Genomic DNA, 21,843 nt, shown 5'->3' with positions numbered 1-21,843 from the left:
TGGAAAGGCAGTGGTGAGTCATGCGAGACAAATGGCTAGTGCTGTCTATTTTTTATGTATGTATATAATTAGATTTTGCAGCACAAGAGAAAACAGCCCCTGTCCAGCTTGTCAGGAGAACAATAAAAAGGGAAAAGAAAATTTTCTTTGGCAACTTTTTTCAGCCTGACAAGTGGTTTCAATGATAAGTTTATTTTTTTTTTTCCTCAGAGTTATACAATTATTTTAGTTGCTAGAAATACACAACAGAGCCAAGGAACAGCATTGTTGGAAGCAATTAAAATATGGCAGCTATTCAAATAGATTCTGTGTCCTGATACAGTGTGTAGGATATCCTGACTTTTTTCCTCCAGTGGTTTTGTCTGTGGGTGTTTAGTGCTCTCCTGACGGACATTGTTTTGTGTATCATTGGTGTCTTTCCTTCCAAGATCAACAAAAGCCTTTGCAACTCCCCTTGGTGGTCTCTGAAACAGATCTCTGGTGTTTATGCAGTGGGATTTCTGACTAGATTTATAATTTTTTCCATCCCTCACATCCAACACATCTGATAGATAACACACAGAACCAGGGGTTTTGCTTCCGACCACGACGTTGAGTCATTGTGCAGCTTTTGGCAGGCAGTGAAGGATTAGAAAATGTCCACTCATGTCTGGTGACTCTGAGCGTCTTCGTACCTCTTGGGCTTGAATTTTCTGATGGTCTTTGAGAACTCAAAGCACACACCAAGCTGAGTTGTACAACCCTGCTGCAAACCCAGCCCAATCTGGATGCTTAGGAATGGAGGAGCCCCTAATTAGAGAGCACTCTGGGGAATGTTACTCACTGGGTTTCAGTTTAAGGGTAAAAATACCAAGGTTCCTTCTGGACAAAGGGCTTCTGTTTGCACAACACAGCAATCCTCAGGTGAAAGTGCCGCGGTGTAAACACGGGCAAGGAGCGTGCCCATCCTGAAACCCTGACCATCTGATAACTGGGACATGCCCTGTGCAGGGAAAAACATTTTGCTTAGAAGTGCCATCAAATTTCTGGGGAGATCTCCCACACAAATAAAAGTCATCTGCCCAGCAGCTACAGGGAGATAAACAAGCCACTTCAGAGATGTGAGCAAGCAATTCCATGAGAACACGTAGCAGATGTGTGCACAGCTCAGTGCAAGCTATCCGAAGTTCCCAGAGGGCCTCCTGATGTCTAACAGCTGATCCTACTGTAAAAATCATTATTGCTTTCAAGTAAACTCAGGGACAGTTCCCTGCCAGCCTTGGATGCCTCTACCTGAATTCAGGATTTCTCTCTGTTGGATTATCAGCCAGTGTGAGAGGATGGTGATCTGGCAGTATCAGATCTATTATCCCTCTGTGGGATGAAATGCCCAAGGTCTCCCCAAGCAGCGAGGAAGGTTCAGCTGGAATTGCTCTCTCCTGTGTGGAGTGACACCAGAGTGTGGCTGAAGTGAAGCCACAATGAACAACTCGAACATTCGGGAACCCTCAGGATCTGTTGCCGTTGCAAGCCACAGGGTAGAGCTGGGCCATTTCTTTGTCTGAACGTGCTTTTACAGATTTATGAGCCTCAAACTCTTCTCTAGCGTAAGGGAAAATCCATAAAAGAGCAGAATTTGCACCCAAAACTTCACATACTAATTAACTAATTAAGTTCAGTACCTACAGCCTTGCAGTTGAAGGGTTGTGAGCAGATTTCTGGGGACAGTGACCAGAGCTCCCTCTGGTAAACACACATGGCTGGTTTGTACCAACAGGAAACTCATGGAGAATGACAGAAAAAAGATTTTGAAACTCATTTCATCATCAAGCAGCTTCAAAGGAGTCACAGACTGTTCCTCAGCAGTGCCCTGCAGACCAGCCCTGTGCATGGCCCTGATCTCTGTCACATCTGGCCAGCCCTGCTCTGTGCCAGAGATCACATCTGCATCCTGAACACCAGGAAAGTCCGGGCTGAATCCACACTTGGATGGGAGATGCCTACAGCATTTTAGGGTTTGGGTTTTGAAGATTTGAAGTGTGATTGCTCTTCTTCCTCTTCAAGTGGGATTTATCCAACGACACCAAATTGCCCTTAAATCCAGAACCATTGAGCATATCCATACAAAATTCCTGGTATTTGCAAACACCAGCTCTCATGGCCAGGATAAAATTTGAGGATTGTTTTTCTTTTATTTTTTCTGTAATTCCATAACTGTATATCCACCTTACTACCTTGAATTAATGGGTGATGTGATAATAAATGTCTAATAAGCTATTTCAGGCTCCAGTAATGCCCATGGATTTTACCAAGAATATTTTGGGTCTCTCTAGTTCTCTTGAAAATGGGGAGGATCCTGGTTTTTCAACAGTGACACAGGCTGCAGTTCAGCTGAGGCACACTCAGAGACATGGAGGTATTTGCAGGGTTAAAAGTGTATCAGCAGAAACATTGCTGGAAGGTAGTGGGAACACCTGTACTATTTATTTCCAGAATATAAATTGCATACACTTAAGACAGAAAAAATTATCAGTGTACATGCCCTACATATCTGTTGGAAAGAAGGGAGACCACTTTTGGGGTCTGAGGGGCAAGTGAAAGCAGCACAGAACAGCTGAGTACCTGCCACAGGCAACAGGAGCAATCCCTCATTTTAGGAGGGATTATGTCGAAGAAGAAAGATTACAAATCCCACATGAAACAGAAAATACAAATATAGAGGGCCTGATGAGGGAAAATTGAGAGAGAAATTACCAGGTAGGATTCATCAAGCACAAGAAATGCCTCAGGCGCTCCAGCACATGAGATACTGGAAAAGCACTATCAGGGATCACAGCAGGGATCGTGTGTCACAGGAACTCCACTGCCTGGGCTGATGACTAAAGCACTTCCACAGGGATCAAGTGCAGCCTGGCACAGAGCACAGCTCGCAGGCAGCTGCCTCCGGGCCGTGGGGCTGCCACAAAAGGGGTTAGAAGCACCTCCAGAGGCTTCTGCTCAGAAACCCTGTCAATCAGCAGGGTTAGTAAAGAGTTGTTTAACAGCCCAGACAGCTGTTTGTACAGTTGCACACCTGGGTAAATCAAGACAGACTAGAAAGCAAGTGCTCCTTTCTTCCTTCTTAAGAAGGGGCTGGAGAAGAGGCAGTGCTATCAGGACAGGCTCCCTCGCAAGAGGCAAACTCCAAAACAAACCTGCCACTCCTACAGGCCTGTTTGCCCCATGCCATGTGATTTACAGGCCTTTTTTATTCATTTTTCTGTGTGCATTTCGTAAATCTCCGGGTGTGGTGGGGTTATCATTTGCCACAGCAACGTCCCCACTGCTGAACCATGAGGTCTAAAACCCACCAAGTTTCCTTGTATCTTGCACTTAGCAACACAACACACTGGTCTGAGCTCCTTCCCTCCTTCCCAAGGGATTTAACAATGCTTTCCAAGTGGCTACCAAGTGTCAATGAGGCCTCAAACCATTGCTGGGTATTCCAGCCCCTGCACCATCTTATTTGCCAGTTTAAGGAGCTGTACCTCGGTGTCTGCATAAGCAGCTCTACTACATCTCAAATTTTTTAAGATCAAGCTGCTTCTGATATGCAAAAGGCTCTGAAATGTACGTTTCCTATTACTCTTCTTGTTGTAAAGATCAGAAAGCTAAATAAAGTCTATTTTCCCCTCATTCCTCCCTTTCCAGGTAGCTCTGAAAATTTGAGGTAAAACCAGAATCCCAGCAACCCATGAGACAACATCCCAGGAATTCCTGCTTGAATTTCCAGTAAATTTTAAATTGTATCATGGTTTTTTGGATGGTTTGTGATGTGCTGACAGGTGGATTGATCACAGATGACATTAATATGAGTGGCTGACACAGCATTTGCAGCACACTGTCCAGACTACTTCTTCTTGCTGTTATCTCTCTCCTTTGTCATTTCTTTTGAGATTGGTGCTTTGGAAGAGCTGCAGACCTTTGCTATTATTCTCTACTCCATAAAAACTCAATTATTGGAGTCCGACAGCCTGCCTGGAATCCAGGACGACAAAGAAGGGCCCAGCAAAAGGAAAGCCAGGACCCAGCTGTGCGACCCTCTGGTACCGCAGACAGTGGCACAGGCCCCTCCCACCCCCCAGGATGGGGCAATTAACGCTAATTAGGGAAAGAGGCAGCTTCCTTTTTACTATTTTTGCACTATGAATTCAAGGGAGATGGAGGAGGAGAAGGGGGTTTGGTAAGGCTGAGTGCTGAACCTGGGTGGGTGCAACCCCGTTATCAGCCCAGGCTGGGGGAAGAACAGACCGAGAGCAGCCCTGACAAGAAGAATTTGGGGGCCCCTCTCCATGGCAGGGGGATTGGAACTGCATGACCTTGAAAGGTGCCTTCCAACCCAATCCATTCTGTGATTCTATGAGTCTATGAAAAACTAAGTTTTAGGAAGGTTCTGCCAAAACAAACAAACCACCATAAACTAGCCATTGTTTAAAATTACAAGATTACTCTTGTTTCTGCAATTTAATATATTTATTATGCTTTTAATATATTAATATGTTACTAAATATAATTCATATAGTATGTGTAAAGTATATATATAATTTAATTCTATTTATTGATGTTCATTTGTCAGCAAATGGAGAAATAAAAGAGCTTGGTACAAGCTTTTAAAAAAAAAACTTCTACCCTTTTGTTTATTCTCCCTGGTCAAATGCTCCTGTTTGGTTCTGTGGCATTAATGGAGTGATGAAGGAGATCAGAAGGTGGCTTCAAGAGCTCAGCTAGCAAAGAGGCTGGTGAACCTTTCCTTCAGGTTTGAAAATTGTTCTTTTTGATCAGAAATAAAATATTTTGCTCAAATTTCAAGTTTTATAAAAACTTTTTAAAATTAAATGTTAATTAGAAGATAACTTTAAACACAATAATTTAAAGTATTTTACATTGAAGTTGTCAAAGCTGATTTTTTCAGAAACACACAGAAGTTTATGTTGACTAAAGTAATGGAACCAATCTGATCCATGCATTACTTATTTCTCCAGCTTTATAGAAAACATTTTATTCTTATCAAAGGAAATACAGAGATGAGGTTGTGTTTGGGTGTGATGTCATTTTCTTTCTCTCTTTCTCTCTTTCTTTCTCTCTCCCTTCCTTCCCTGCAGTGAAAATCCATAATTTAAAGTAGATTGTATTGTGTTCAAAGGGCAATCTACTATTTCTGAAGCAACAAATACGACACAAAATGATCCAAACATGCTCTTCCATCACAGTTTGGTTGTTAGTGTCAAAGACAAACCCGGGGCCAATGAGCTGGGCTATTCCAGGCAGAGATCAGTACATTTGGGTTCTTTATTTCCCACCGACCCTGATCAAGAGATTTCCTCTACGGACTCACTGAGAAAATTCTCCAGGGTCATTTTTGGAGCTGGGTGAAGCCACAGTTCAAAACCTCTGCAGCAGCCTTCGGAAAACAAGTGGGAAAGGAGACTGACATGCCGATGAGAGCAATTCAGTGTGAAAAGCTGACGCATTTGAGTGTGATTTGGGGTTTGTTTTAGGACAGGAGCTATGGACGAGGATTACACACGCCCATCTCCGTGTGTGACCCTCGCCCAAGCATTCAAAGAACCAGATTTTTACACATTTTCTTGCCTTGCTCTTTTTCTGCCAGCTGAGTCAGCTCCCCCAGGAGCCCGAGAGGTGCCAGGCACCCCCTGAAGCCCGGACCTGCAGCTGGGAAGAGGAGCTGTCCTTTCCAGGCAGCCGATGTAGCCAGGCTTCCCGGGGGACACGCCTAAAGAACCCGCTGCCCAGTTTCCAAAATCCGTCACCCACCATCCCATCCCATCCCTCCCAGCCCACCCACACTCGGGGACAAGGCAGAGAGGGGCTGGGCAGGTGGCATCCCACCAACCTCATGCCACACGTTCCTCTTCCAGCCCGGGATTTTTCGGCGTTTCTGTTTAGTTATTGAATAAAACACCCTGTTTGGCAACAGGGGAGCCAAACCCACGGCACGCCTCTTATTTTTTATTGTTGTTTTCACGCGTCAGGTCGCCGTGTCCCTGTAGTTGCCGAGGGGGAGTGGGAAGGGCTGGTTCGAAAGCAGAAAAAAATAAAGAGCTCCGTTTCCACGGGGAGCCCCGTTTCCCGGAGGGGAGGAAGGTTTCCCGGCTGGAGCGGGGAGGAGCGGGGCGGAGGAGCGAGCCGGGCGGCTCCCCCGCCTGCCTCGGTAAGTGCTCCCAGCGGAATCCCCATCCCCATCCCCGGGCGGATCCTGACACCCCTTCCCGGGCAGGGCTCCCCGCGGGCGCGGCTGCCGCTGCTGCTCCCCGCTCCGGGTGGGACCCCCTCTATCGCAGGCTCCCCCAGGCACGTCCTGTACCCTCTGCCCGAAGGACACCCCCTTCAAGCACTGTCTGCCCCCCGGGAAGGGCTCCCCCCGCTCTTCCCCACCTCCAAGACAGATCCCCTCGGCGGGCAGGACCCCCAGCCCCTCCCCGGGCTGATGCGGGGGCAGATGTGCTCCACTGCATCCTCGGCCTTTTGCCCTGCCTGGGGTGGTGGTTTTGCTGTCCTGGGGGTTGGCGCTTTTGCCCCAAGAGGTTTGGCGGGTTTGACCCCAGGAAGGGTGGATTTGGCACCCCGAGGCTGTGGATTCGCACCCCAGGGGGAGTGTCTTTGTACTCGAGGCTTTGGTGCTTTTGCAGCCCAGGAGCTGGGGTTTTTGCTCTCCAGGTTTTGGGGTTTTTGCTCCCCAGAGGGTGAGGGTTTTGCCTCCCCAGGGTTTGGTTGGCACCCCGGCTCAGCTCCTAATGCCAACGAGCACCCCAGTGCTCGCAGCGCGGGTGTAACTTTGCCTTGAGTTTCACTGCTGGGATGTCTCTCCGCTCTCTCTTCTCTTCCCGGAGCAGGCAGTGGCTGCCAGAGACTTTCTCTGGCTGCGGAGGAGCCTCCTCGTCTGCCGAGAGGCGATCCCAAAGCGCTGTGCCCGCTGTGAATGAGGATTGCGTGTCCTGAACCATCAGCTTCACGCAGCCAGGCTGGGAGCAGCTCCGTGGGGAAGGATCCAGGATCCCTGAGAGCTGGCCCGAGTCCCTGGCACCCTGCAGGTGGGAAAGCACCGCGCTCCAGGCTCAGGGACGCTGCTGAGCTGCTTCAGCCGTCACTTTCGAAGGTAAGAATGTTGTGTTTTGCTGTGTTTCCAGCCCCGGGGCTGTCAGAGAGGCTGTAGGAATTCTTCTGTTCTGATTTGGGGGTGGAAAGAAATCGTGCCCTGAGAAATGCTGCCCTTCCAATGGGAAAGTTGGATAGAGGAAGAGAGAGAGAGAAGGAAAGACAGTGCAGAGGCTCACTCGCTGCATGGCCTCCTTGGGTGCCTGCTGTGCCGGTGGGAGCATCCCTAGGGATTCTCCCCCTCCTTTATCACCACCCACAGCCTTGCATGGTTCAACAGATTGCTTGCACTGTTCAACAATTACTGATCTGTTGCAGTTTTCTCATGGGGAGGAGGAGGGAAAGGTGTGTGAGGTCCTGGGGCAGATGTTGTCCTCTGCTGCCATGTGCTGGTTTCTACCTGATTCAGCAGAGAAGCAGAGCCTGGCAGCAAATGTATTCCCAGGAATATATTTCCAGTTTTCATCATTCCTCTAAGATTTTAAAGTGCAGTCAGCCTTGAGATTGAAGAGTGTTTTTTTTTCCTCCCTTGCCATCAAAATATGCCTTTTACCGATGAAATTAACCTTTAGCTTGAGATTTGTCTGCTGAATAAATTAGGTCAAACTTTCTGGATATTAAAGGGGAACTGAAACGGTGGAGTTGCCTTGCTCAGAGAGCCTCAAAGCAGAATCCAACCCATCAGTTTCTTGAAGAGAAGCAGAACTATAATGTCCAAATAAGAACAATGCAAACCTTAAGGCATCTGCGATCCCCAGGAAACTTGGGAAGATCCCACATCATGGTGCAATGGGGCATTTTTCCCTTTGATTTTACAGGAAAGACTGAGAGACTGATGCTGTAAAAAGACTGAGCTATCTCAGCAGCATAACCACATCGGTTGCTGTGGGTCATGGGGGAATTTAAAAGCTCCAGTATTTTAAGCTGAGGAAGTGCATCCCTGGGAAGGATGGCATAGCCTGCTTTGTCCCAATAATTTCCACAGAGAAGTTAAAATGGTGTCATCCCCCTGCTTTTCTGTGTCAGCAATTCTCCAAGTGGTTTGAGAGCAGCACTTCTTAGTTAAGTTACTTAATTTAGCACACTTAGGGTAAGGATTGGCTTCTCAGCCAAAGGCATAAAGGGATCCAGACATCCACCCTGATCTGCTTGGCTGTGGCAGGGACTGTGGATGAGCTTCCAGGGTCTCTGCCTGGGGATCCTTAAAACGGATCAAGAGCAGCAGGATCCTGTAGTCTGCACCCTGAATTAGACTTCAAGGTTCAAACCTGAAGTTTCAAACATCCATCATCCCTTGTTCTTGTTGTTGGAGTAATGGATGTCAAATAAAGACAGCCTTATTTCCAGTCCCTCAGCCTTTGTGTTGATTAAAAAAACCAAAGAGACAAAAGAGTGCTTCTCTAGTGTTTTGAGAGTGTGGGCACATCTGTCTGCTGTTTTTGTGTGCTGCCATACTCCTGGATGTATCCTGCATTAAGGAGCCTGCTGTGAGTTTTTCAGTTGAGACCTTTTAACCCAGGCTGGTGGCTGAGATGGTACTTGAGGAGCACAGACAGCTTGCAAAGAGGAATTCTAATAACCGTGTCCTAATTCTGCTCAAAGTTTGAGTGTTTGTTCGCAGAGCAGTGAAAGTAATGATCTGCTTTAATTAGAGTTGTTCTAACACTGACACAAACTTAATGGCTGTGTGGGAACAGTCATTGTTTGCAGGAAGGTGTGACTTCAAAACCTTCTTGTCTCAGTGTTACATCTAAAAAACCAAATAATTAATTCAGAATTTTCCTCTATCATTCTCATCTACTTATGAAAAGAAATTTGACAGTGATTTTTTAAAACCTTAAGACCTGATGTTTTAAACTTTACAATTTGGTGTTGGGTTTTTTTTTAAACCATCGATTTTTCATCAAACCTGATTTTTTGCTGTTCATGTCTTAGGAGACTTTCCCAATGCTGTGTGCTCTCCCAGGAGAACCTGGGGCTCACTGGGTGGTGCTCAAGTGTTTAAACTGGTTAGGGGTCAGCTTGAGGTGTGGATCAGAGAGCAGCTTTCAGATCTTGTAGAGGTACCAGCGGTGTGAGGACACCAGCAGGTGTGGGAGATGAGCTGGGAGATGGCTGTGGAGCCTGGAATGGCCCTTGCAGAGGCAGGTTCTCAGCCTGGCTCCCATGTGGCCGTGTGCTGTGTCCATGTGGTTTCCCCAGCCGGCTGTCCCTGAGCTGTCTGTGTGGAATATGCAGGGAGGAGAACAGGCTGAACAATTTTTTTCTGCCAGGAAATGTGGCTGCATTGAAATCCAACTGTTCCACAGGAGCTCATCCAGTCTGATGACATCCTCAGTGGAGCTGTTAGAAAGAATGGCACAGATTATCCTCTTTTCTGACAAGTATGGGAGAGCTGGAGACTGTATTTTTTTATTTTATTTTTATGGGGTGTTACTAGGATGTGGAATGTTGTCCAAGGAATATTTTCATTAGGACTGAGGTACTTAAGACACCCTGCAGACTTTTTGCAGTGCTGACTTGGGGGCTGCCTGAGATGATGCCCAAAAAACCTGCTTGTTCTCAGTGGTGGAGCAGTAGGAGAGCTTCAGGTCTCAGTCAGTAACTCCCAGCTCCAGTGAGGAAGAGCTTTCCTTCTTTATTTTTTTTCCTAGACAGCTTGAGCTATTTCTTGATTTTGTTTTTCACTTCTAATTTTTAACTTGAAAGAAAGGAAACCACTAAATCCAGCAAATAAACAGAAGTCAGGGGACGGAGCTGAGGATCTTGAAGGACGAGTAGGTGCATGAATACACAATTACACCTAAGGACAAGGTCACTACTGCTTTTAGAAAAAAGCAGCTTCAGAGTTGTATTGGAATGCTTGGAAGAAGTCAGCAGGTGGAAAAGAAGCAGCTAGGTGGTGTAGGCTGCTTGGAATTCTGAGAGGTTTTCAATATGGTCCCTCATGGTGGGGGCTTTTAAGGAAATGAAGTAGCCCTGAGTTAAGAAGGAAGTTCCTTGTGTGAATAAACACTTGTCTGGAAGGTGAAATGCAGGGGGGAAGTGGATGGTGAGTTACAGAGAGGTCAGTGATGCTCTTTGCAGGGATAGGGGCTGGGATACGTGGGATTCTATCCATCTCCAACTGGAAAAATTGTGAATCATGAAGTGGTGATATTTGCAGGCGAAAGAAAGTTTAATCAGGGCATGAAGGATAATGTCTGACTTAATGAACTGAAAAAAAAGGTTTTGTGAGGCTCGCTGAGCATTAAAATAGAAGAAAGAATTCAGCTGTGAAGTGATGGAGTTTGGAGAAGATGGAGAGAACTTAATTTCCTAATTTCATCCTATTTTCTCATCTAAAGCATCAGGCTCTGAGCTCTTGTTGCTGCCCAGGAACAAGCCTTTGGATGGCCACAGCCCAGTGGAAAGGCCAGCTCAGTGCTCAGTGCCACTGCAAACCGTGTCAGGGATGGTTGTGAAAGGGGAGCAGGACAAAAGAGAGATCACGCCCTTAGGTAAATCCACAGAGCATTTACCTCTAGGAAATTGTTTGGAGGTTTGGTCCTTCTCAGAGGCTCAGAAGAGCAGAAGGGATGGCCAGGAATCCTCCATTGCTTCCCTGTGAGGAATGAGCAAGTTGGCAGATGAGGAGGGGGCTGGGGGGGGTGTGAGAGAGGTTAAAGAGCCCACCAGTGGCACTGAGGGAGCGGACGGGGATGGGTTTTGTGACGTCTCTTCCAATGCAAGGACCGGAGGGCAGCGAATGAAGCTGGCTGGTGGCAGGATCAGAACAAGCAAAAAGAGGTACAGGGCTGAGCTGTGAAGTTGTTGCTACAGGAGGTCATGAATGCTAAAAGCTTTCTGGGCCAGAAGGGAAGCAGGACAACTTCATGATTCACAAGTCACTGAAGCCATCTTTCGATGTAATTGTGGATCATAGGCTGGAGGAAGGACAAAGAGATGTTGGGAACATTTTGCTGCTTTGTTCTTACACTCCTCCTGAGGCAAAGTTTGGTTCCTGTGAGATGAGGCATGTTGGGCTACAGGGCTGTTATCCAGGCCCATCCGCACGCTGCACTCAGTAGGATGCCCTGGAGATGTGGGATTGACCTGAAGGCACTATGGAAGCAGATCCTGGTCACAGTAGAAGTGCTGATATTTAAATACAACCATTTCACATCTGGAAATATTTCTATAATTCTCTTTTCCCCACAAGTTTTGTCTTCGTGTTCCCTCAGCTACATCAGTGAGCTTTGAACTGCTGGAGTTTATCCAGAGCATCATTCCCACCTTCCCAGGTACCTGTGACACCACTTGGCCAAAGTCTGGGAACTGAGCTGGGGACACAAGCACGTGGATTTCCTCAATGGAAAAATCCCCCATTACAGAGTTGGGAGCATCATCTCCCATCTGGGCACAGAGGGAACATGGGTCTGGGGTCACGACTGCCCCTGAGACACCTCAATCTGATGATCCTTAAGGTCCCTTCCAACCCAAATCTCTCTGTGGTTCCATGATTCCATGATTCTGCTCCCTGTGTAGCTGCTGGCAGCCCTGCTTGGCCATTCAGACTGGAGGATGGAGCTGCCCACCGTGGTAGTAAAAAAACTCTTGACTTCAGAGCTTGAAAAGCAGCAGGAGCACGGACTGAGCAGTGGGGTTATGGAAGCAGCCAGCCTGGGCAAGCAGCCTCAGCTGCTCTGGGGGTGGCAAAGACAATAATGAGAATATAGAACCACAGAATGGTTTAGGTTGGAAGGGACCTTAAAGATCATCTACTTCCAGCCCCCACATTTTGTGGACTTGGCATGCTGTTCAGTGGGATTTAGCCCAGCTGCTTTAATTTTTCATTTCAGTTGTTTTCTTGTCCTCTCTCTGCTCTCAGTACATTTCTATTTTTCTTTTTTATTTTTTCTGGTTTCATGCTTCATCTGATGATGCATTTTCATTCACAGGAGGTCTTTTAATTGCTGTGAAGGACTTCAGTCAATGCTGCACATTTATCCTCACCCGCAGGATTTCAGGCACTTCTAATGGGCTGCTAACCCCAGGACAGTGATGGCACAGGCACAGCAGGGTGTGTGGATTTTTCCTGGAATAAATGAAACAAAAACACTACTTCTGTCCTTCCTTTCACACACCTACAAGTCGTGCATTAAAGTAATTCTGGTTCTCCCCTTTTGTCTCGCTCAGATTTTAACGGTGGGAAGATGCTGATGGACAGGAATGAAACTTGGCTCTCTAATTTCTCCTCTGCTGCCTCCTCCTTTGCGAGGGGAGGGGTCGGGCTCCAGGAAGCGCTCGTTGGGCTCATCCTCACCCTCATCGACGTGGTCACACTCCTGGGAAACACCACCGTGTTCCTCTGCCCGGTGGTGGAGAGGAGGCTGCGCACTGTCACCTACATGTTCATCATGTCCTTGGCCATGGCAGACTTCCTCGTGGCCTGTCTGGTGATGCCCTTCAGGTGAGGAGCATCCGTGGGGCAGGAGCAGAGAAGTACAAGTGTCCTTTCTGCATCTGCTCTTGGAGCAGGGCTGGGATTCACCCGCTGGGCTCAGGGCTGGGCTGAACCGTGGGTTGGTGGCTGTATGTGCTTCCCCGGCTCTGCTCTGTGTTATGGATCCCCTTATAATGCAAGGAGACACAATTCCCAAGGGTATTTTTCCTGTTGGCCACATAGGGCCCCTGGCTACTGATCTGAATTTGATTTCCAGCTTTGCACGTGGGGCTCCAGTTGTTGAGCCCCCTCTTCCAGGACTAGCCCTGAGTATGGAATGTAAGGAATTTATTCAGTATAAGCAGAGTAGTTTAGGCTTCTCCTATATTTCTTGGTGGAAGGGGCACTGGAGAGGGCAGGTGTCCCTGCATGAGGTTTATACTTAGGAGAGCTTCACCTGGCTAAAACAGTGAAACCAACACAGAAAGCAGCTGTCTTGTCCTGGCTGTCTTGTCCTGCAAAGCAGCCCTAGGTTTGGGTAAATCAGGGAGCTGCACCCTATTTTGAGTTCCTGGGGCAATATGAGGAAGCTGAACTCTTTTCAGGTTCTATGCTTCAGTTCTCATGGGGCTGCCTATTCCTTTGAATTTGGCACTGAAAAATATTGTCCCAACAAGAAATTACAAACTGAGTTAAAAGTTCATGGTATCAGGTAAAAAAAGCAGTTAATGATACTCTTAAAAAAAAAATTATTGCTAATTTCAACATTAATCTCGGTGAACTTTAAATTCAGGTTCTGAAATTATCATAGAACCATAGACTGATTTGGGTAGGCAGGGAACTTTAGGGGTTATCTAGTCCAACCTCTGCAGTGAGCAGGGACACAGGCACCTGGGCCAGGTTGTTCAGAGCCCCATCCAACCTGGCTTTGAACACTTCAGGGATGGGGCAGCCACAGCTTCCCTGGGCAACCTCACTCCTCTCACAACCTCAAAAAATTTCTTCCTCCTCTCTATTTTGTATCTGCTTTTAGTGATGTTTTACTTAAACAACAAAAACTATAAAGGGGAGCAAAGATCAGAGCATGGATGGTCCTTTGTGCCCCTCCTGGTGTTGCCTGGTGGGGAGACCTACCAGCTCTTGGTGGCCATGTGGTGGGGAATGGACCCTGTTGGCTCCATCAGCATTGTCCAGCCCTGCCAACACAGTGGCTGTTGTTTCGCACCTTCCCACTGTTCTGGCTTCACATCTCTGCTGCTCTTTTGGATTTCAGTTTGCTCCTCAGTTGGCAGGTTATTATGTGCCAAAGGGAAAGAAAAGAAATGATCTTAGGAGGCAGTTTGGCTCAAGAAAATATGACAGAAAGGAATGACAAATTTGTCACTTGGTGTCTTAATTTCATAAGAGTAAGACTTGTGTTTTGTCCCTGGCTTGGCTGGTTTGCAGGAGCAGTTCAGCTGAGCTTAGCTCGTTGTCTGAGTACTCCAGCCAGTCTGTCATTTCCAGGCTGAATAGCTCCAGCTATTCTTTTCCTCTGCTAGCAAAAGTGCACGGCAGAGGTGACCTCATCATGTGTTTCTTTGGGCTTCTACTACGCCTTCTTATCAGCATCATTGCCAAGCTGCAGAGATCTTTTACCTCAGAGAAGAGGGGTCAGGTGTCTGCATCCCACCAGATGTGTGCAGGTGAGAGCTGGGCACCTGCTCAGCTGGCAGCTGTGTGCAAGGGTGCCCTGACAGCAGCATGACTCCTTCTGGGAGACCAGGGCACACCACAGGCTCTGCAGCATCTCTGGGGATAAGGAGGACTCTGAGGAAAGGCAAAATGGCACCCAAGTCCAGTACTGAAGCTGTGCTTCAATTCTAATGCCTCATTTCCCTTCTGTAAAAGAGCCATGTAACTTTTCCATGTGTGTGCTGTGGGATCCTCCATGCTGCCCGTGTGGAGGCCACCACAGTGGAAGGACGGGCTCTGCTGTAGGTTAATGTTTGCTTGGGTTTTTGTCTGGAATCTCACATAACAAAGAGCTGCCAAGGGCTGGGACCCTTCAGCAGCGCTGCACCCACCTACAGCAGTTGCTGTGCTCTGGAACAACCTTCATAAGTCGTTTTAATGAATTGGTGCTAATGAGATGTAGATCAAGCATTGCTTTCTGACACCAAGTTGAATCTTTCTGCTCTTGCTGGACACCTGAGCACTGCAGCTCAGCAGCCCTGATCTCACCGTATTTAACCAGCAAGCTGGGAAGTTACAGGATAATTACAGCTTTGCAGGGCTAGGGAGTTACTCATCGAATTCACTCACAATGGTGATTTCAGCAGCACCCCAGGAGCTGCAGAAAGCTGGCGAAAGGAAGGAGAAGCAAATGGCATCTCATTGAATGCTATAGAAACATGCATCAGCCTTCCTACAGCTGCCATATGTTCCTTCCTTCACTGCTCACTTCTCACAGGGCCCTCTTGATTTCGTTAGAAATATTTTCGGAACCATGTCTGCTTTTTGCTGGTGTGTTTACCTTGCTGAGGCATTTATGAGCTACATAATGTACAATCTGCATAGGCTTCCTCCTAGGATGTTGTTTTGTTTTTTTTTTTTTTAACCGAAGTGGAAGTCCTTTCTGGTTTTGAAGCATAAGATCAGATGTGAAGTGAGTTTCTTGGCGATCTCCCATGCCCCAGGAACTGGGGAGAAATCATAAAAGTCTGTGCTGAGTAGGGCACTGGGAAAATGCTGTGATAAACGAAGCTGTGTAGATGTAAATCTGGGGAGCTTTGTGGGGCAAAGCAGCTCTCTCAAGGCATTTAGGCTACGAGAAGCACAGGTTTGCTGTTCTTCAGCCATGCTCCAGCCGTGGGGTGCTCCTTTCTTGGGTTGTGGTTTGAGAATGAATCCCTGCTGTCTGAGCTGTGTGCCCATCTTTAGTACCTGTGTGATAAAATATGGCATTACCTCAGCGCAGTCATAAAGAAAGAGTCACAGAATGGTTTGGGTTGGAAGGCACCTTAAAGATCATCTTGTTCAGCCCTGGGCAGGAGCACCTTCCACTAGACCAGGTTGCTCAGAGCCTCATCCAGCCTGGCCATAAACACCTCCAGGGACTGCACAAACTCAGCCCTTCCAGCTCTGACTTCCCCCCGTTTTTTCTGGCAGCATCATTTACGAGGTGACGGGGGTGTGGCTGTTTGGGAAGCTGTTCTGCAAAGTCTGGATCTCCTTCGATGTCATGTTCTGCACGGCATCCATTGTCACGCTGTGCTTCATCAGCCTGGACAGGTACTGCTCCGTGGTCACCCCCTACCACTACTCCAGAAGGATGTCCCGTGGCAGGTGAGTGCAGTTGCTCCTCACTTTGGGTCCCTTCAGGTTGTCACTTGGCCATGGCCTACATTGACCTGGGGCTTAAAGAGCTGTTGACAGGTGCTGCCCAGAAGCAGGGACATGTCGTGAAAGGAACTTTGCACCATTTAAAACTGCAGAAAATGCTTAATGTGGTGCAGGAGAGGACAAGGAAGATGCTGCTGAGGGGATGGATGGTGCTCCTGGGAGAGTATTTTTTGAGCTATGGATGGGTTGCAAAGCGGGGTAGAAACCAGTGATATGGGCTGAGTTGGACCTACAGCCTTTTCTCTCTGAAGTCATTTCATGGGCATTTCACAGAATCACAGAAAGGCTTGGGTTGGAAGGGACCTTAAAGATCATCTTGTTTATCCCCCTGCTGTGAGCAGGGACACCTTCCACTAGACCAGGTTGCTCAAGCCCTGGCCTTAACACTTTCAGGAATGGGGAAGGACTTTGAAGAACTTCTAAGGACTAGGTGAAAGGGGACCCAGAAGGATGCATGTAGCAGTAGTCTTCCCTCTCTTAAACTCACCATCTTTTCTGAAGTGATATTCAGGGAAAAAAGGGAGAGTTTCTAAGCTCCTATGAGGGTTTCATGCAAAAGGCTGAAATGAGGACTGCAGGGTGGGGAAAGTCATGAGGGTGGGCAGAGAGGACAATGCAGCAGTGGGGTGCTTTAGAGGGTTGGTTCAGGCTCTTCTAGGCACGTTTTTCCCACTGTCACTCTTGCTGTGTCTGATTTGTGGATCACAGGCAAAGTGAGGAGGGGGCTCTGTGGCCCCCCTGTCACAGATTCTGTGATCTGGTGTCCCTCAGCTCCACCATCACACCCCAGAAGGTGAGAGAATGGACAGCTAGTAAAGCTGAAACCAAAAAAATCTAGACGCTGTAGTTTCAAATGCTAACATCTTCTGCAAAACCTTTCCTCATCTTTTCTCAGCCAGCTCTAAGCACTCCTTACAGTGGCCCCAATTCTGTCAACTACAAACCAATTACCTAATTGTTAGAGATATTCACATCTGGACTTGCTACACCCCAGCTTTTTCCCTTCTCCAAGCCCTGCTGGACTGCTCAGCAGCAATATCCCACACAGGTTACCATGGGGATTGAATCGTACTGGATGTTCTCAACTCAAAATTACTCAGACCCTCTCTCCCCTCCGCCTCTCTCTCCTTTTGCAGATGCATTGTGATGACCTGCATGGTCTGGGTATATTCTTCCCTCATTTCCTTCCTTCCCGTCATGCAAGGCTGGAATGAGATCCCCGGGGTGGACTTTGATGCGGGCAGAGAATGCATCTTCGTCACCAACTGGGTTTTTGCCATCGTGGCCTCCGCCCTGGCGTTTTTCCTTCCCTTCATGGTCATGTGCAGCATGTATTTCTTCATCTACCGCGCCTCCCGCCTCAAGGCCACCCGCATCATGTCCCAGACGCTGGAGATCCACTACCACCCCAACAGCAAGCGGCAGAACCACCTGCAGCTGGAGAACAAGGCCACGAGGACCATCAGCATCATCATCTCCGTGTTCGTGCTCTGCTGGCTGCCCTACTTCGTGCTGAATGTTTGGCTGGCGGCCAGAGGCACCGACTCCACCAGCACGGTGCTGGTCGGCACCTTCAAGATCATCACCTGGCTGGGGTACTGCAACTCCACCATCAACCCCCTGCTCTACGCCTTCCTCAACAGGGACTTCCAGCGTGCTCTGAAGAAGCTGATCATTTGCAGGCACAGGTCTCAGGTGGACGTTGGGGAAGACATGGTTTCCATAGCCACGTTTTCCAAGACTGCTCCAGACCTGGAATACAGTGTGACAGTGCCCAACGGTGCCCTGAAGGGCAAACCCAAGTCATAGGGATTCAGGATCAGTCACTGGAGGTGGTGATACAGAAAGTGCTGGAGCACATCCGAATGGGAAACAAGGAGTAGGAAAATAGGGGAAGAAGGGGCTGGAATATTACAGCTGGGGACAATACAACAAAGATGCATTTCTTCACCTTCCACAGTTTCAATAATGAGGAACTTGGAAATTTTAGGGGCAATTTGTTACATTAATGGAGATAATTCATTCCTGGATAACTATTTTTCTAATGAGCATTTCCTAAGACAAATCCAGCCTTTGCATTGGGTAAAAGAAAAAACCAGCATGACATAATGTGACCTTATCTTCGTGCATATTACTGGTGATCTGTGTCAGGTGGGACACTGTTTCTTATCAATTAAGCCACTGTAGCTCTCATCTTGCAGCTTCATTACAGATTTGACCAGTTTTGATAACTCCATGTGTGTCAGTCCGTGTCTGGGAATTAGGGGAGGGATGTGGCCGAAGAGCAGAGCTCACTTCTTAAAGAGGCACCACTCTGCAGCCTGGGCTGTGCTTAGGGTTCAGCTCACTGGCTTCTGCAACATCTGGATATTCAGAGCTTTCCATGGCTTTCTGTGAATTATCTGTGAATTTCCTTGTTAATTCCGGAAGGGGAATTCCCATGTGGCAGACCCCAGGAGATGAGAAAGATTTGCTGCACCAACAGGAGCATGGAGTGCCCAAGGGTTTCAAAGGGAGCTACAGGCGGCCAACACCATTTAAAGATGGGATGTGAATAGGAATTACTGTGTGTACACTGTGGTATCTACCAGAGAGACATAAAGATAAATGGGAATGATTATTTTTATCACTTCCAAGTGCTTGTCTGGATTTCCAACAGCACTGGCTCCTTGCAGGAAAGACAAAAGTGCCTCACTGAAGGGTTACTCTGAAAACGTACCAGGGGACTGTACTGTCCTCAGAGGTAGCAAAATGCAGTAGGACCTGCCTGGAGCAGCTCAGCCACTGAAGACACCAGCACAAGGGTCAGGAGTTCTCTCTCAAGAGCCTGGTAGAAAAACCAGCCCTGCCCTGGGGTTCAGCACTGGTTCTCCTGCCAAATGACTCTCCATGGAAAGGGTCCCGTGTCCCAGATCCTATGACTCCAGTAACAACATGGAAGTGGTAAGTACTACACCTTATTCTGGGGGAAGCATCCCATGGGCACAAAGGTGGACAGGGCAGGAATCCTGCTGCTGCCACCCAGGTCATTTTGATAAAACAGGACAAGGAATGCAGTTTCATTCCCAAGAGCTATGGGGGAGGAAGGGAGCTGAGGGATAGACAACATCCTGTGCAAGAATGGGACAGGACCCCGATACTGCACAGCACAGCAGAGCCCCAGGCCAAAGCCCCTTTTGCAGGGCTGTGAGCTCACAGCTATTCCACTTTGGGTGTTTTTCCACAAAACAGCTGGCAGGGAAGCACACACCATTCAGAGGAAAATCTCTCTGCTTAGAGAACAGCCTTTCTCAGTCAAACCTTGGAGGAGGAGCAAGGGGCAAAGACAGGGACAACACACTCCAGTGCTTAGAGAAGCAAAGACTGATCAGAGCTGAACGTGGCCAGATACTTCTGTGGCTGGGCAGGGACCTCCCACACAGGGGAGGATTTGTCCACGCCTTTGGGGGCAAGTGTGACATCCCAGAATATGCAGACACACGTGGTGTGAACACATATGCCAGTTTTGGTACTGAAATGCTGCAGGGCCCTTGGAATAGGTTGCTACCCACATGCAGATATACAGCAAGTTAAAAATACCTTTTTCCTCATTTCCTGTGCTCCACCTGTAATCACTGAGCTGGCAGGGAAGGCAAAGAGGCTCCATGTGTGGCCATTTCACTGTGCACTCGTAGCTGATGCAAACAGGGAAATCCAAGGCAAGAGGACACGCTTAATTCTCCTGCTCTAACCCAGCTAAACACAAATTCTGCTCCTGATCAGATATTCACTGCAGCATTCTGGCTTCACCTGGACAAGCCAGTATCTAGAAGAGTCATCCAAGAGCAAAAGAAAGACAATCATTGTAATCTACTTTTGCCTTATCATAAAGCTGCAGGGTGTCAGCTGGTTTAACTGCTGGTCACATTGTCACACCACAGTGCAGTGATCCCCAGAAGGATTTGAATCCAGTACTCTTTTAGGAAACTGATTTCAGAGACTTTAACAAATTTGAGTCTGTAAAAGAGAAAAATACCATTGTACAAGAACAGTTCTAACAGCGTAAGAATTATCCCTTCTCCCCTCTCTGGTGAGCGACTGCCCCCATAATCCACCCAGTTTAGAGCTCAGTTCCTTTCCTTCTCCAGATCCTATCTCACTTCCAAGCAGCACGTCCAGTTTTGCGTCATCACACACGTGGTGGCCAGTGTGAGACAGGGAAGCTAAGGAAGTTTCAGGAATGCAGAGCCCATCCTGTTCCCACTGCACAGGGCTGCCATCTGCAGCACACACGGATGCAGGCTTCCAACAGAAGCAACTACTATTTTGTCTTATAAATAAAAAAAGTTTATTAAATCATTCAGACTTGAAAGAAGTCACAATAATCAATGCACTCAACAATTACAGCAAGTGCATCCTGTACACCACCAACCCAAATGGATTGATTCCGTATTTTATAAATAAAAATTAACATATTTACAGTGAGAAATAAAAGCATGGCATTAGGCAGTTAAAGTAGCAGATTACACAAATGCCTACCAGTTGATTTTTTTTAAAAAGTACAAATCTACAAGATTACATACGACACGTATGACTTCATTAGGTTTAAATTTTCAGAATCACAACATTTTTGTACATAATTTTTACTATGGCTCTTCCAACCACTGCCTATAAACCCCCCCATTTAATGGCAAAAAGCTCCTTTTCCTTCTCTACAGCTTCATCTGTGTAAGATGCATTCCCTAAGATCTACAGTAGTGCAGAAGTATGAAATGATTTTCTCTAATGACAGGCTATGGACAGTGACAATATGTACAACTGTGGTACTTTTTTGCTTTAAAAATAGTGCAGATTCCCAGTTTACCCACCAGGGACAAAAATTGAGTCAAAGTTCATTTCAAAATCATCTTCATTTCACCAAAGAGCAAGTGATCCAGATAGACACTCACTAGGCTTAGAGACTGTAATTTGCTCTATAAAAATACAGTATTTTAATTCTATTTACATGTTACAGATCTCTCACTCACCCAGCAAGCTGACATTTACAAGCTTCAAAAAACCCAATAAACCCCCCAAAAAAGGATAATGGAGCACAACATTGGCAAGCACAGCAGCTGGACCCGTCCACCTAGGAGAGCAAAGGTAAGGAAAATGGAATGTGAAAGGTTTGGTTACTGGGCTTCAAAGTAAACGAAAATCTGTCCAACACGTCTTATACATTAAACATGGCAAAAAAAGCTGAAGTAAACTATTCCCAAGATAAACATTCTGCATCATAGGATCCTTCTGCTGAACAATCCCTGTGAAACCTGCTGAGTAGAAGAAGTGATCCTGAGGATAGTTATTTGCTTGGTTGTCTGGAATGTTTATTTCCTGATAGACTCATTGTCCGTGACCTCTGCCTGAGCACGGGTTTGGGTGGGAGCTCCAAGTCTTCAAAGACAGGATTTTCTATGATTGCTGCAGCCTCTGGTCGTTCAGTGGGACTTGGAGAGAGCATGTCCTTCACCATGGTGTACTGGAAGAAAACACAACATGTATCACATGAACCAAGCCATAAATTCTTCCTTATTTAATGTCCTGGCTTCAACTGTGGCTGTGTGAATAAGTGGAAAATACCCCCAGCTGCTTTCTGAGTTATTTGGGTGCTAGTGCTTTGGCTCAGTAGTTAGAAGTGCATTAAATATTTTAAAATGTATCACTGTGCATCTGTTAAAGTGTCTTTACTGTCAAGAACTAAAAAACAATTTGGCAAACCAACTCTGACTCAAGGTTTAATAGCTATAAAACTCCACATTATTTGCAATCAAAATTAAATATATGATACATAATTTATAAGTAATTTTTAGCTTCATGCTTAAGCCATCACATATTAAGCCACACCGAATTTTCCTTGTGGCAAATTAGAATTTTTCTTTAAA

The 21,843-nt window shown here is 47.0% G+C and overlaps 2 protein-coding genes across 3 annotated transcripts in view; one reads left to right on the top strand and one right to left on the bottom strand.

Moving 5' to 3' along the window:
- The first annotated feature begins 5,886 nt into the window (after window positions 1-5,886).
- On the top strand, window positions 5,887-21,030 carry LOC116444079 (octopamine receptor-like). Of its 2 annotated transcripts, XM_032109144.1 has the most exons (7): window positions 5,887-6,190; window positions 6,873-7,135; window positions 12,075-12,196; window positions 12,313-12,586; window positions 15,710-15,886; window positions 17,080-18,886; window positions 20,937-21,030. In XM_032109144.1, exons 3-6 carry the CDS (start codon window positions 12,178-12,180, stop codon window positions 17,750-17,752), a joined length of 1,143 nt encoding a protein of 380 aa, XP_031965035.1. In that variant the 5' UTR covers window positions 5,887-6,190; window positions 6,873-7,135; window positions 12,075-12,177; the 3' UTR covers window positions 17,753-18,886; window positions 20,937-21,030. The 2 variants fall into 2 exon arrangements, with proteins under 2 accessions (XP_031965035.1, XP_031965036.1); XM_032109145.1 differs by lacking the exon at window positions 12,075-12,196.
- EIF2AK3 (eukaryotic translation initiation factor 2 alpha kinase 3) overlaps window positions 20,252-21,843 on the bottom strand; it is a 49,802-nt gene continuing 48,210 nt past the window's right edge. The window contains exon 17 of the mRNA XM_032109143.1: window positions 20,252-21,440. Within this exon, the coding sequence (XP_031965034.1) occupies window positions 21,264-21,440 (177 nt within the window). The 3' untranslated portion in view covers window positions 20,252-21,263. The remainder of the gene's footprint in view (window positions 21,441-21,843) is intronic.

The sequence above is a fragment of the Corvus moneduloides genome, chromosome 5, assembly GCF_009650955.1.
Source record: "Corvus moneduloides isolate bCorMon1 chromosome 5, bCorMon1.pri, whole genome shotgun sequence".
Taxonomy (NCBI): Eukaryota; Metazoa; Chordata; class Aves; order Passeriformes; family Corvidae; genus Corvus; species Corvus moneduloides.
The sequence above is the reverse complement of the archived record's forward strand: the minus strand, read 5'-3'. Positions and strand labels throughout refer to the sequence as shown.

What these genes read in the sequence shown, in the direction of transcription:
- LOC116444079 (XM_032109144.1), top strand. An exon ending in TGTCTGGTGATGCCCTTCAG is followed by an intron (nt 12,587 to 15,709) that starts GTGAGGAGCATC and finishes TTTTTCTGGCAG; the next exon opens with CATCATTTACGAGGTGACGG. An exon ending in AGAAGGATGTCCCGTGGCAG is followed by an intron (nt 15,887 to 17,079) that starts GTGAGTGCAGTT and finishes CTCCTTTTGCAG; the next exon opens with ATGCATTGTGATGACCTGCA.